Source organism: Schistocerca gregaria, chromosome 6 (assembly GCF_023897955.1).
Source record: "Schistocerca gregaria isolate iqSchGreg1 chromosome 6, iqSchGreg1.2, whole genome shotgun sequence".
Classification (NCBI taxonomy): Eukaryota; Metazoa; Arthropoda; class Insecta; order Orthoptera; family Acrididae; genus Schistocerca; species Schistocerca gregaria.
Window position 1 is genome coordinate 285,637,122 of NC_064925.1, and position 16,292 is coordinate 285,653,413.

The 16,292-nt window shown below is 39.7% G+C and overlaps 1 protein-coding gene across 1 annotated transcript in view; it reads right to left on the minus strand.

The window, feature by feature from the left end:
• Positions 1 to 16,292, minus strand: part of LOC126278211 (sodium-coupled monocarboxylate transporter 1-like) — a 193,936-nt gene that overhangs the window by 113,871 nt on the left and 63,773 nt on the right. Inside the window, exons 4-5 of the mRNA XM_049978145.1 lie at positions 6,434 to 6,499; positions 4,595 to 4,646 (exon numbers count right to left, since the gene is read on the minus strand). Of these exons, the coding sequence (XP_049834102.1) occupies positions 4,595 to 4,646; positions 6,434 to 6,499 (118 nt within the window). The remainder of the gene's footprint in view (positions 1 to 4,594; positions 4,647 to 6,433; positions 6,500 to 16,292) is intronic.

Genomic DNA, 16,292 nt, shown 5'->3' on the forward strand with positions numbered 1-16,292 from the left:
TACGAGCGTCTAAAATATGGCATTGACAGGAAGTGTAAAATGGCTAACAAAGAATGGCTAGATGGCAAATATAGCGACGTATAAGCATATATAACTAGCAGAAAGATAGATAACGCCTATAGGAAATTTTTAGAGGCCTTTGAAGAAAAGAGAAGTAGCTGTATGAATATCAAGAACTCAGATGGAAAAGCAGGACTAAACAAAAAAGGGAAAGCTATACAGGGGACATGAACTTGAAAGCTATCTTATAGAAAGGGAAGAGGATGTAGATGGAAATGAGATGGGATATGTGATACTACGAGAAGACAAATGCTGGTGTTGGGACAGCAACCAGCCAAAAATTTACTTTCAGTTCCTTTATTCAAAGGGTACCGTTACCGGTTTCGAATCGTTATGATTCATCTTCAGGCGGTTTACAGGCTTTCCTTATAACATGTGGTGCGTTTCTTATAGATTTATTGTCCTACAATATAAATAATACATAATTATAAGCACGCCACAGAAAGATGGTTGCGTTACAGATTTTTGTTGGATGTGACTTACGTGAAATGTCAGTTTGAAGTGTTTGTTTTCATAACATTAGTCCAACAGATGTGGATACATTCCCAGTGCATTCTTATTGTTGCACACGTAAATTTTTCTCGTTGAACACTCTAGATTTGTCACTCAAAAGATTTCTACTACGCACCACATGTTTTGATACATACTGATACATATAAAGAGCTTACAAATATGAGTATCTAAGATGCTATGATATATCGTAACATTTGAAGATGTCCTATATTTGGGAAAGGATCATATATTCACTTATGCAACTGAAATGCTTTTTACACTAGTACAGACACATGGATACTCTTACATTAATTATGAAGTTGTTCCTCTTCTTTTAGCACTGTATAGGTAAAATAGGACATTATTTAATTATATATAGCATCATGAGGCTCATAGTGACATATAAATTTGCTACGTGATCTGCAGATAGGCGTAGGAATATTATTTACTTTGGAGGTTGGAAAACAATTTTTGGAAATTTTTCAGGAAAAGGGTGTTAGCTAACTCTCTTTGTTCATTAAGGATATAGTCTGGGGTGCTGTTTTTATGTGTGTATTTCTATTTATTCTAATATATTCATAGTGGCTCCTTTTTCTGCTAGATATAAAATTTTTAACTTGTTCTCAATGTTTCTCACTGAATGGTTTTCTTCAGCAATATGGGCTGCAAATGCAGATTTGTTCAACTTTCCAAGTCTTAAAGCATCAATGTGTTCTTTGTATCTAATTTCAAAGCTTCTGCCTGTCTGACCAATGTAGAATTTTGGGCATGTGCCACATTAAGTTCACATGTTCCTGATTTATGGTAGGGACTCTTGGTTTTATTTACACCATGGATTACATTTTCTTATAATTTATTATTTGTGGAAAAGCTGATTATCATATTTTTTTCTTTTTAAATAAGTTTGCTATTTGGTATGATAGTGGGCCTATGTATGGAAGAGTAGCATATTTAGGTTTGGCTTCTGTGGTACACTGATTTGGCTTGGAAGTGACGGCTGTGAAGTGGATCTGTGGTTGTTGTCTGCATTTTGTTGTGGGGTTCTTTTATTATGGGATTATGAGCAACTGTTATAATTATATTGAATTTGACAGAGCACTGAAAGGCCTAAGTCGAAACAAGGCCCCTAGAGTAGACGACATTCCGTCAGAATTATTGATATTCTTAGAAGAGCCTGCTGTGACAGAAGTATTTTTCCTGGTGTGCAAGACTTATGAGTCAGGCTAAATACCTTCAGACTTCAAGAAGGATGTAATAATGGCGTTTCAAATTAGGCAAGTGCTGACATGTGCGAATATTACCGAAATAACAGTTTAATAAATTATGTTTCCAAAGTACTAACCCGAATTCTTTACAGAAGGCTGGAGAAACTGGTGAGAAGCTGAACTTGGGGAAGATCAATTTCGATTCTGGAGATGTGTTCGAAGACATGAAGCAATACTGTCGCTGCAACTTACCTTAGCTGATAGGTTAAGCAAAGACAAACCCACGTTTATAGCATTTACAAAATTCAAGAATACTTTTGACAATGCTAACTTGAATACAACCTTTGTAATTCTGAAGGTGGCAAGGGTAAAATACAAGGAGCAAAAGCCTATTTACAAATTGTACAGAAACTATACAGTATTTATAAGAGTCGAGGGGCATGAAAGAGAAGTAGTCGATGAGAAGGAAGCTATTAAATCTGTACATAGAGCAATCAGTAAAGGAAATCAAGGAAAAAATTTTTGAACGAATTAAAATAAAAATTTTGAATTTTTTCAGTGACAATGTCATTCTTTCAGAGACATCAAAGGACATGGAAGAGTAGTTAAACGGAATGGACTGTGTCTTCGAAAGACAATGTAAGGTGAGGATCAACAAAAGCGAAACAAGGTTCAAAAATGGCTCTGAGCACTATGGGACTTAACATCAGTCCCCTAGAACTTAGAACTACTTAAACCTAACTAACCTAAGGACATCACCGACATCCATGCCCGAGGCAGGATTCGAACCTGCGACCGTAGTAGTGGCACGGTTCCGGACTGCGCGCCTAGAACCGCGAGACCACCGCGGCCGGCAGAGACGAATAGTGCGACTGCAGGGAGTTATCGCTTGCACGCTTCTCGTGAGGCCCACATTGCCAACTGTCCACAATCTACATACGTAATGTTCCTAATGGATATTTGCCCATCCACTCATTGCTCGCACCAACTAAGGTGACGATTCCCGTAAGAGTTCGGGAAACCTGTCCGCATTAGCACAGACGAAGGTCAATGGCCGGGTAGCCTTTATGTATATATGAAGATAGTAACTGTTCTCGAAAGAACAGAAAACATTGATGGCCGTGCAACTTTTCCAATATCTATTAGGAACATTACGTATGTGGATTGTGGACAGTTGTGAATGTAGTCTCACGGGAAGCGTGCAAGGGATAAGTCCCTGCAGTCACGCTGTTCATCTGTGTCCTCGGTGGCTCGGATGGATAGAGCGTCTGCTATGTAAGCAAGAGACCCCCGGGTTCGAGTTCCGGCCGCGGCACACATTTTCAGCTGTCCCAACTGAGGTCTATCAACGACACCTGTCGGCAGCTGAGGGTTTCGATTAATTATCATATAGTGATAACTGGTAAGTGTAAACCAAGAGATGATTGCAGCATGCTGGGTCACAAGAATGTACGTTGCAATAATTATTCGGAGATGAAGAGACTTACACGAGATGGGGTAACATTGAGAGAGCTGCATCAAAACAATCTTCAGACTGAAGACCATTTCAACAATGATACATTTTGACGTCAAAGAAGATAGAAAAATAAAAATTTTACGTGTCTTGTAACGAACAGAAGATAGCTAAGCGTACCAGTCTATCATCACACGTACACAGTTGTCTTGGTGGTGTAAATTTATCTCCATTAAAGTACAAAGTTGTACACCACCATTATTCAGGCCGTTCTTCGGTATCGACCCACCATCCTGTGCCTTCTCTTCGCCAGAGTGACAATTGTTGAACTATATGGAAAAACGTAAAATAGTTGCAAACTACCGCGTGCGTACACTTTATTCAACATGTACGCTTCACTACAGATATTCGGATTTCGGTTATGACATGTTCAATGTATGTGCATCACCATTATTATATAATTAAATTGTAAGGCAAGAAGTTTTGCATGTGTAAAACTCTGTCCTAAGTGTGAGTGGGAACGAAGACTTTAATCTGATCTCATCAAATTAAAAATATAAAAATACCGGAGTCTTGGATATTATTTTGCAGGCTGCCAAACAGTTTCAAATTATCATTCTATCAATAATGATTCAGTTTTGTCATCTCGCTGCGAAGGATCATTTTCATGTAATTTATTTGGGTCTTCGAAAGCATGTGAACGATTCATGAAGTTGAAGGTGATCAGAAACTCCATATTTTCAGCCAGATATATCATTTTCATGTCACTGTTACATTTCCAAGTGACTTGCAAGTAGACCACTGTGGACGAATGTGCGAATCACATTTTTCCGCTCTGTCTGTAGTATTGACGAGTATTCCGACCTCTAATTCGTCACGTAATATTCATAAGCAAATGTAGCCCATAAAACCGTTTACATAAAGAAGATGTGCGATTCTGAATAAATTTCGTGCAAGCAGCCATGAACTTTGTTGAAAATCTGTGTAAAACGAACGTTAGTACACCAAATCCTTGAATCTTAACAAATACACAATTATTGGAATTTGTCAGAAAAACAGGGCTTAACGTGGCTCAAAATGTGCTACAAAATACGTCACTGACTGTATCACTTGCTATTCCTCGATTGCCTGTATTAGATAATAAATTATATTAAGCAGATATATCATGTGTTTAGGACATCTGTTGCAAATCTCATACATAATTAATTCTTTTTCAAAATGTGCAGTCTGAATATAGTTATGGATAATTGTAGGATACCTAGGACTTACTTAAATTAATAAAATTATAATTTCCATCATAAAGTTTTGTCGGATTGAGCATGTTCATTATACTTTTCTCTTTATTGAAAAAGAACTGGACCATAAATGTACAGTTAATTCTCACCTTGGTTTAAAGCTATGGCAGGCATGAAAATGACCAGGGGAATCCAGCATATCTGAAACACAGACAATGCAACACACAGACATTTTTAGAGGAAACATTCGAGATATAAAGAAATATTTGGAACTTGGGCAATGCGCATTAGTGCTCCATTGAAGATACTAGGACAAAGGTCTTGCAAGTTTCCCCATAATATACATATGCACCATGTACTCGAGTGAGATTGTGTTATCGGCACCTGAGTTAATCTGAAAAGGACCTTGTTGTAGATCTCCATTTGGCTAGCATGTCGAATCATGCAGTATAAAGATTCGTGGAGCATTCAATGTGACAGTATCCTTTGTTGAACAGAATTGGAATGTCAACGCCAGCATACCCATCTTCAAGTTTTTGGTAGACCACCTAACCAACGGAATGGAGAATCGCTGTAATGTACACCATCGCATCGTATCCCCTTAACATCTGTGCCTGATGTACAAGAACAAGTTATGAACAGCCTCAAAACTCTTTATCGTCCCATACCACTGATCGTAGACTTGCACCAGCCAGACTGCCCCAAGCGTAGGCTGCAACACAAATGGCTGAGTTGTTAGTGGTAGGGTGGTCAGCAAGCATGGAGTGCCAATGAATCGTGTCACACCCTCTCCAGCAATCAATCAGGGTTAAGCACTATGCCAGACCACCATCGCTGCAGTCACTAGATATGACTTCAGGTTATGAGGGAATTCTGAAGTACAGCGGTGTGTCTAGGCATCCTGCGCCCTCATGTGTCGCCTCTCATGTAACAGTATTCCACTCTTGTGTCCTCTCATGGGGCGAACTGGGCCAACTGTTATAACTGATCCTTGATGTCCCTGATATTCACGGTGGGAAGGAGATCACATCTGAGCTGGTCTCACAAATACTCTACTGGGGACAGATTATGGATCTTGCTAGCCATGCCAGTTCCAAAACATCATGCATAATCTTCATGGTGAGAAGGAGATGACGTCTGAGCTGGTCCGACAAATGTCCTACAGGGGACAGGTTATGGATCTTTCTGGCCATGGACGTTCCAGAACATCATGCAAACAGTTCATAGAGGCACATGGCTTGTGTGAGGAAGCGTTGTCCTGTGGAAAAATGGCATTACGATACTGTTGCAAGGGATGCGACACATGAGGAAGCTGGAATCTGTGACATACCTTTTTTACGACATCTTTCCAAACCATCTCAGTGTATCCATCCAGGCCAGGCCAGGTCATACTAATAAGCGAGCTCATACTACCAAGGTCTTTGAAAATTTGACTCAAATGCAACACCCTCATGGACTGCATTCAGTGGTATCAACGTCATGGCTTCACCGTGAATATCAAGGACATCAAGGATCAGTTACAACAGTTGTGCCCAGTTTGCCCCAGGAGAGAATGTCAACGCCAGCATACGCATGCCAGCAAACCCATGCCAACCAAACGTGAAGAGAAAATGAGGAATTGAATATCCATAGGGTTATCAGATGTTCCATTTCTTATTCTTGTAATGTAGACAATCCTTTATATTAGGTGTTCTACATAAGTTATTGTGTTTTTAGGAACTCACACATTCAATAACTTTTCTAAGTAAAGCTTAAAATTACATGGATATGCGAAGAATTTCTTGTTTCACTGTCCTTAAGAACGCACCTTCCTCCTTCTGCTCTTATAGATAAGACAACATACACAGTTAACGTGAAACAACATAATTTACTAGGAAAGAAAATCCTTATCGCTTCCCTTTTCCTCACATTTCAAATGAAACACAGTCACACACTATACTGTCGTCATTCTCAGGTACATAACATCAATTTACAAAACTATTACTTACCACTCCAATTATGAAGAAGAAAGAGCCCAGAATTCTCACGCTTTTGCCGAATCTCATTTCCAAGTACTGTGGAAAGAAAGAAGAACTCATTAACGCATTGTGATGCTGACGTTCCCCTGGAGTTCTACAGATTTGAACGAAACTATTAATTTGACGACTTCACCGTCCATTAAGTGGCCTCGTGCATATTTGAACGAAAAAGTCTCTAACAGACAAAAATAAAGATTTTCTCATAATTTTCTGCCGTTTTAAGAATATCCAGACAATGTATGGCCTAAATTAATAAGTGAGTGCAGTTGAATAAAATCATGAAACATAAAAATAGCTGTGGAATCCCTCTAAACTAACAAACCAATATTTTTTGTTTCTTCCCTGCCTCGTGATGACTGGGTGTTGTGTGATGTCCTTAGGTTAGTTAGGTTTAAGTAGTTCTATGTTCTAGGGGACTGATGGCCATCCCATAGTGCTCAGAGTCATTTGAACCTTTTTTTTTTGTTTCATCATTTTGTAGAAGTTGTCAGCGAGAAAAAAAAATATTCGTCAAGTTTACTGCAAGTTAGTAAGTGCTTGCAGTCTGAAATACTGGATGAATAAAGTCTTACTTGCGGCGGTTACGCTTCTTTTTCAAATCCATGAAGTTCGAATCACAAAAATATCTGTCCCAAAGCAGGCGGAGGAACTCTAAAAAATTCATGAGAAAACTGACTTCTCTGTTTGCTACCAAGCGTTATATACTACAATCAAGTAGAATTGTTTTCGACAAGTAGCTTGGCTGTGTGGCAGGGCACTTGCTCGTTGCATGGGGAGTCTTGGTTCATTTCCAGGTAGACACAAATTTTTGAACAAAGTTGCATTTTGTATGAGCATTTACGTGAAGCATAAAGTGCAAAAAGATAAAATAAATTAGTTTGTAGTTTTTTTACCTACACGAGCTTGATTAACAGTGTTTTTTAAAAAAGTCGGTAGTTAGGGATTTTTGATTGCACTGTAAAATGTGTTTTTGTGAGAAATACGTGTTTAGAAATAAGAAGACGCACACTTTTAATAAAAATGACAATTAGATGTGTTATTTACGATACAGGTTATGTATTTAATATTTTAATTTGAATTGACTGGAAACAAACGGAAGAAACAATGACCAACACAAGACACTGTACATTTCTTCTTTTGTACTACAGCCATCAGTTGTCCTATTTTCAAAAACTCATGCATTTGCACCAACCAATTTGAGAAGTACATCCATCTCCTATCTTGAAAAATTTGTTTTTTTTTATTGTTCATTTTGCCACACAAAAAATGGACTAGTAGAGAGATGTAACCACACTTTTGCTTGTTGACAAAAGTTCGAGCACGTGACAATGACGTCACTCACCAGCGATTGTCTATAAAACTTATGCATATAGGCGGCAGTGTGCAAATTTATGTCGCTATTAACAGCTCTGCATCTCCAGGGTGCCTTCCAGTACAATACACAGAGTTAACTGCGGTCAGCTAACGAAGGCTTGCTGACATGATTAACTTTGGTGCACCGCAGATATGTTTTAAACGTGCTTTCCTTTAGCCATTGTTACGGGACCCTGGTTATCTTGCTTTCTGAATGAGGTTGATGCACTCAGCCATCAGTGTCGCCAGACCACAAGGGCTGACACCACTCCGGTTGCCAGGAAGTGCTACAGCCTGATACAACCTCAGGTATAACAGCTGTTCATTGCCGCTGTGGTCCAGATCATTTGGCATGATGCACATACGCAGCCACTGCTGTGAAGTTAGCAAGAGCAGCAGGATTTAAACATTACTGATCCAGCTCATCATCTTTGGATAGCTGTGGCAGTTATGTGACGCCCAAGCTAGGACAGTCAGCACCGTGCTGATAATGCCGCCATATCTACCGCTGATGGGCCTTAAATTCCAGCCTGGGCACCTGGACATCCAGGTAACTCAGCTCTTGCTGGCTTTTGGAAGTACGATACAAAGGCCCAGTCACCCTGCCTCCTCCACGGTGTTAATAGTGGACTTGCATGCTCTGAGGTACTGGAGTGTGATGCAGCTAGATCTACACTCCTCTACCGTCGCCGGGCCAATCATAATTCGATTGGGGAATATGAGCTTGTCGCAATGCAGCAGCAGCAGCAGTGTGTCTCATGAACAGCAGCCTCAAGCTGTCATGCTGGAGGATGTATTCACGTCGCCCACCAGTGTTATTCGCAGTTCCCAAGTCCCATGGTTCTATACAAACAGCAATAAGAAAGTTTTTGTAATCTCACCAGAACCTCAGTTACTCCACTTGTAGCCGGCCGATGTGGCCGTGCGGTTCTAGGCGCTTCAGTCTGGAACCGCGTGACCGCTACGATCGCAGGTTCTAATCCTGCCTCGAGGATGGATGTGTGTGCTGTCCTTATGTCAGTTAGGTTTAAGTAGTTCTAAGTTCTAGGGGACTGATGGATACAGATGTTAAGTCCCATATGGCTCAGAGCCACTCCACTTGTACCCCCTTTGGCAGAGAGCCACCGACCACATCAGCCACCCCGCCTCCTGTCATAATTGGAGTCTGGGCCATCTTTCCCTGTGACACTGCTATACAGTGGAGGACTGCAGCATTACTTTCGAGAGCAGTGAAGTGTGGTTCAGTATCATTGTCGTTCAGTATCATTTATTTGGCAGCGAAGAGTCTTCATGGCTTGTAAAACCTAATAATGATGAAAAATTTATGAAACGGAATGATTACGATGGAAGATACAAGCTCCGTTGATATTTTCTAAAGAATGCCAGTATTACAACAGGAAAAGATGCCAACAAAATAAAATAAAAAATCGTAAACCAAGGCTACAGGCAAGAATGTTCTCAATCAGTTGCAGAGCTTAATTTTAAATGAATGAGAGTTTAATAGTTATAAAGAACTTTTCGTTACAAAAATACTACAGCGAATCTTATAGTTTCAGGGCAAAAAAGTTGGGAATAGCACTTACGCTAATGAATCCACAAATTGTTTGACATCAAAACAACAATGAAATGTTAACAACACAGGAAGCATGCGAAATAGGCCATAAATTATAAAATTCTGTCACAAATTTTATATTATTCCTAGATGATTAAGGAAGGAAATTTTGCACAAATTAAGAAATAAACACCCGTATGAATAATTTCAAATTGCCCTTTTACAAGCTTTAGAATTTTTAAATGGAAATAAATTTCTAAACAGTCTCTGCGGTAAACATGGCGCGCCGTACTTGATAGCTCATTCACAACAAGCTTCTACTTGTTGAGTTACCAAAACCACACTGGCAGCCTACTGTACTACAACATAAGAGAGTGCAAAGAAGGAAAGAGCTACCTGCGCACCAAGTCAATGGCGGTTTGACCCAACTCGGAAAATATCACCTTATTATCTAATGAGGCAGCACACAATGTCAGCCGGGTGGCGACGATGAATGACGTGGCCCCATGCCTCCCTGCGAGACAGAAAGAAGGAGACATTCCTTGCCCACTTTCGACGCGCCGGTTGGCAATGCGCTGTACTCACAGAATCGAGGCACACATCCTGCAGCCTTTTTAAAACAATTTTGCAGAAACTAATCGGCAAAAAAATTATTATTTTAACATGAGATTCCTTTTAGCTTTATATGTCAGGTTCATGGTAAAGTGACCAAAATTTCGATATTGGTAATACCTAATGTGATATTCGCATTTTACTATGACTCTGCGTAATATTCGAGAAGTTTTCAATGAAAAATGGAGGTCGATATGATTTTGCGTTTGGCGCATCTTATGCCATATGTTGCAGCGAACGAAATATAACTGAGATAAATTAGTTAAAAATAATCATGATTGCAGGGTAATTTGCAACAAATATGACCAGTTTTTGCCTTTCGTAGTAGGCCATCTTCACAAATCGCTCCATTTGATTCACACTGATGATACTTGGGACAGCTGGGGTCATACTTTTAATAAATGACTTTGTGATTGAGACTGTTTTCAACTAATTTTACTTAACTGATGGGTTGCTGTTTACCAATAATGTTACCTTAAATTATGAACACTGAATTTTTCTTTAGACTCGGGAGGAGGTCTCCATCCGTCTCCACTCTCGAGAAAATGAGATTTATGTAGTATGTTCATTTATGACCAAATGCATACGAAAATTATAGTTTTCATAACATTCCTTACACATCCTAAACGGTTCGAGATATTGATATGAGATTTTTGCAAGTGATACCATGCAAAGAGGAAAGTACGAGTACTTTGTTATGAGGTTCACGTACAGAACTTTGTTATCTGCGGCGATATAGTAGAAGCTATGATTTTTATTTTGTTCTATCAATCCAGTGATGTAATTTTCTTAACAGTCTTTCACACTTACTGCAAAGATAACTTGGTACTATGAAAATAAACATGAAAATTCTTCTCCTAAGTTACTAAAAACCAAAACAGAGAGGTTTTCTGTGAGCTACTGACCTCTCCGGTCGCCAATTGCTTGTTCAATATGGCACTCTTTCAGAATTATGTCGCGATGGCTACTGCAAGGAAGATTGTCCAAATTATACTATGTTTTGTCGAAAGAAGCAAAATTAAACCTGTCAACAAGAGAAATGTGGCCGTTACTCATAACCAATGGTGCCTCTTCAAATGAGAAAAGATCAACAATTCAGTCGAAAATAACTCACCAACTCTGTTGCAAACCATGCAACCCATCGTATGAGTATTTTTAATAGTGAATGACTGGAATGGAAACTGACCAAAGGATTTTCTCCCTGTTCTTCACTTGAGAAATATGGAAATAATTCATAGCAAGTAACGTACCATATTTTTGTTCCTATTCCCCCTAATAGTGAACTGGTGACCATCTTTACCTTAGTTGTTTTTTGATATGTTAGAAATAAATTATATATATTTATGATCTATTTGAACTTTATTGAGTAGTCTCAAGCGGTTAGTAGAGTATTGAGTACCACGTTTTTGTAACCTTGTTATCAACGGATACAACGGCACCAAATTAGTTACTTCTCATAAAACAGTGCTGCATTTTTGCTGCAGAGTAGAACTGATCTAACAAAGCTCTCTCATAACTCTAAAACTGAGAACACAATGACGACTTATAGAACCTTGCCAACTATTCAGAATATCCTCTGGCAAGTGTAAGGGGGGATGGAACGCCCTATCCCGGCAATGTTAAATTTGGTGTCTTGGCTTCCCTGTATTTCAGGAACCACTGTAGCCATTGGCATGATTTTTTTATATATGACTTTAAACTGTATGTTCTGAGTCTACTGAACTACAATGATTGCATTTCAGGCACTGCTTTCATAAATTAATTACGCAGTTAAAATGTTGTGTACTTTTTTGTAAGTTATCCTAAATAATTTTCATTATACATAACATTATGTTCTTCTTTTAGTTCAGTAGACTGAAGATATGTATGTTATTACTAATTGAAAAGTTGAATACTCTACTCGAAGTGGTTTCTCAGATTTAGGAAAAAATGCAACAGTAAATGTAAATTTTCAGGAACGGCGTTTAAACTTTCAAAAGACTGAAACTCACTTAATATATACTTAATGTTTTATTTCTAGTCATTCAGAAGCACCCTGCACTACATTGTGTATCATCCTCTTGATCTTTTTCAATATTTTTTTTCTTCTTGTCTTCTTTCTGGACTCCTTGGTGACGAACTGTGCTGCATACTCTGCTTTATCAACGCGAACCTTATCCATCCGTTCAAGTTCTCTGATGCAATATGCACCAGGATTAATTCTCTTATGCTGTAGCACTTTCACGCTACCGATTTTCGCATTATTAAAAGCAATAAAAGTATCACTGACCCCCCCCCCTTTAGTGTCTTCATTTTTTGGTAAGAGAGTCCATATAAGATTATTGAAGGATTCATTGGGACTTTCAGTCTTCAATAACCCAGGATTTGCCAGGTCTCTATAAATAGGTTTTATGAATCCATGACTGCTGCTGGAAAGGAATGCTTATGGCTGTATGAACTGTTTGAGTACTATGCATTGCGGTATTTGCACCATGAATCAGGTCCAGGCGGGCAAAGGTAGTGTACTGGTTTTTCATTAATTGACTGTCTGAACAAGAAATTAGCCCATACTGACTGCTTCATTTTCAATAAATCCTTAGTATTATTTCTAACGGTCATTACATAATACTGCTGTAGTTCGTCAATCATTTCGTCTGTTAGTCTGTCTCTTACGGTTTTACCATCATTAAGTCTCATGTCTCCTAAGCTTCGTTTCGACTTCCTCAACCTGGTGCCCATCCTCCTCTGGACATGACCTTTATAAAATAGCAATCCACAGCCTTCTATATAAAAAAACTACCGATTTCATTAGATCCTGAAGTAACGCACGTAGAAATTTTAACAATTTCAACTGGTGTAGATTATATTTAAAAAAATCCTTACCATGTGAATATTTCGGAAAATTGCAGATTTTATAATGAGATAAAAAATCCAAAACTGTGAAAAAGTTGTTATTCCGTTGTAACTCCCTTTAAGGCCTAGCTGTTTATTGTTAAACATATCCTCGGTTACAGGATTCCTCTGAAATTACTGCAGAATGAGAGATTTATTTTAATGTGAACTGTTAAACTTTTTTCTTCAGAGAAGTGTCATGAGTGTTGAGTTTTCAGTAACACATACGTTTACGACAATGCCACATCAAATTTTGCTATTTTTTTCAGAGATACAGTATAAATTTCACGAACTCACCTTGAAATATCTATTACAGCACAATCTAGAAATGGAGTGTGTTATTAAACAAGCAACAGGCGACCAGACAGGTAAATGCCTTACAGAAAACCTATAACATAAGAGATTTCACGTTTATTTTCAAACTAGCAATTTTTTCGGTAGCTATCAACGAGTTTTTAGAAATTACAGTGCTGGATACAAAAAATTTAATGCAAACTATAGCTTCGGCTATATGGATGCAGATGAGGTTGTTCCATATGTGTGCTATCATTTGAAAAAATCTCGTTTCGCTGTTTCGAACGGTTCAGCAGTTCATTCTCGCACGCTTGCCGTCATAAGTCAATATGCTACATAAATTCCATTTTCTCGAGATCGGAAACAGATAGAGACCTCCTCCCAGGTATACAAAAGAATTAATTCTCTTAGGTAAATTTCATTTGCTGCGACATATGCTGTAAAACGCACCAAGTGCAAAAAAAAAAAAAATAAAAAAAATAGCGACCCATATTTTTCATTGCAAACTTTGTCGAATTTCACGTGATGTATTACTATTACTTAAATGCGAATACCACAAAAGGTATGACCATTAGGGAGATGATGGAGCCTTCACCATGAAGCTCACATATCGAGCTGTACGTAACATAAAAACCAAATCTTTTTGATTAATTGTTTCTATGCAATCACAAGAGAAAGACTACAGAGATAATCGAGCGCAGATGACGTTCTATTTGTAATGGCACTGTCGCACCTTGACTAGCAGACTAACCAGCGTCCTCTGTGTGTACCCGCAGGCACGGATAGTTGCTCTAGACAGTGCAGTGAGTTGGTACGACCACATCAGCTTTATTTGTGTTCTTACATTAAGAGAGCAGAGTTGCACAAATAATATAGATGAGTACACCAAACGGATTACCAATAAAAATGAGAATTTGCGCCAAAAATAATACAGCCTCAACAATATCCAACATGCAACATGTGTATCATTATGCATATTAAAAGTTAAATACTCGTAAAAAAAAAATCGTATCAAAGGGAGAGTGGTCCTGTGGCCTCAAACAAAACTACAGACTTCTGCAGAAGAAGATGTTAATCCAGCTTATCTAAAATAAGATTAGTACCACATTAAACAAGGCACATATATCAAAGGCATTGTTACTTTTATTTCACTTACCCAACGCCCAGCCATAAGCCATATTGGGTCTTCCGCAAATCATTCATGTTTAACTGAAGTCTTACAAGTACAAGCTTACCAGATTCATAGGATCCAAGTAGGTTGATAAATTTCCTATAACGTATTTGTGAAAAATAAATACTCCTCATCAATCGCCACACAGGATGCCGAGCACTCACAGGCATGATTCTGGAACTCTTCAGCAAGGGCTTGAGGCCCAGTTAACTGTAGATCTCCATTGATTGACCGTGCACCACATAGGGAATGATCATATCAAAATGCCACAATCCTGAAATAGCTAATTATATGAACTATTCGTGTGTTGCTGTGATTAAAGTATTCTGTAGATCTCCATTGATTGACCGTGCACCACATAGGGAATGATCATATCAAAATGCCACAATTTTGAAATAGCTCATTTTATAAACTATTCGTGTGTTGCTGTGATTAAAGTATACCGTGCGTGGCAAAATGGCGCTATCCAAAACCGGAGTTGAGGCAACTGTTGTGCACCACAGGCCAAACATGACAGCGATGAATGACGGCTGGGGAGATGTGTACGGGAGAATGGATATGCTACTGCTGTGTGGTTAACAACCATGATAAACCAATGGTCTACCAACATTGTCTCCTCAACGACCGTTCAGTGAACGTTGCTGCACATGGGCCTGTGCAGTAGGTGCTTCCATTATGCACCTATGCTGACTGCTGTTCATTAGCGATGGAGGGTGGAATTTGCACACCAGTATCGCAAACAGACGTCCACTGAGTGGTGACATATGGTCTGTTGAGATCACGTTCTGTGTTCCGTTGGTCACATGGCCGTTGGTGTGTACAGGGTGAAACTATTGAAAGCAAAGACCTTGTTACAATCGCTGGAAAGGTCCAGGCCAGAGGAGGGAGTGTTATGGTCTGCGGAATCTTTTTATCATTATGAAAGGCACAATGAATCAACGCAAGTACACATTTATCCTTCGGGACCATGTCCACCCCTACATGCGGTTTGTTTTTCCTCAGCATCTACCAGCAGGACAATGCAACGTGTCACACAACTTGCATTGTACGTGCGTGGTTCACAGAGCACCAGAATGAGTTTACCGTGCTCCCCCTGACCGCCAAACTTCCCCAATACAATGCCAATTGAGAATTTGTTCGATCGCCTTTGTAGGGCTGTCATCAACCGAAACACGTAGCACAATTGGCCACCACACTGCAGTCGGCATGGCTCCACTTCCGTGTCGGTACCTTCCAGATCGGCAATGACTCTCATCATGCATCTCTCACAGCTGTCCGCGCTACAAAAAGGGGTATTCAGACTACTGTCAGCTGGTCACGTTAATGTGACAGAACAGTGTGTGTCGTCAAATTCTAGAAGTCGTATTTTAGCTGCACTCATGTTCATAAATTAAGGATAATGCTGATACATGGTGGGAGGGCTGCGGGCTTAAATCACCTCGCGGTATGACCATGCGGTGCATTTAACCTGCGGCCGTCGCACGTTGGCGTTGGTAGCACTCCACATGCGCAGAGATGTGTTGGTACATGTCAGAGTACGGTGCAGCGAGTAAGTGTGCAGACGTTTTCAGACGTGCTAATGGTGACTGTGACCTGCAAGGTGCATTCCACTGACCCTGGTCACAGGAGAGCCCGTAAAGCCTGGTGTCAAGAACACAGTACATGGTCACTGGAACAGTGGTCCCAGGTTATGTTCACGGACGAGTCCAGGTACAATCTGAACAGTGATTCTCGCCGGGCCTCCATCTGGAGTGAACCACGAACCGGATACCAGCAATGTTCTTGAAAGGGACCTGTATGGAGATCGTAGTTTGATGGTGTGGGGTGGGACTATGACTGGGGCACGTACACCCCTGCATATCATTGACAGAGGAACTGTAACACGTCAGGAGTACTGGGACGTCGTTTTGCACCAGTATGTCCACCTTTTCAGTGGTGCAATGGGTCCCACCTACCTCCTGATGGATTACAACGCA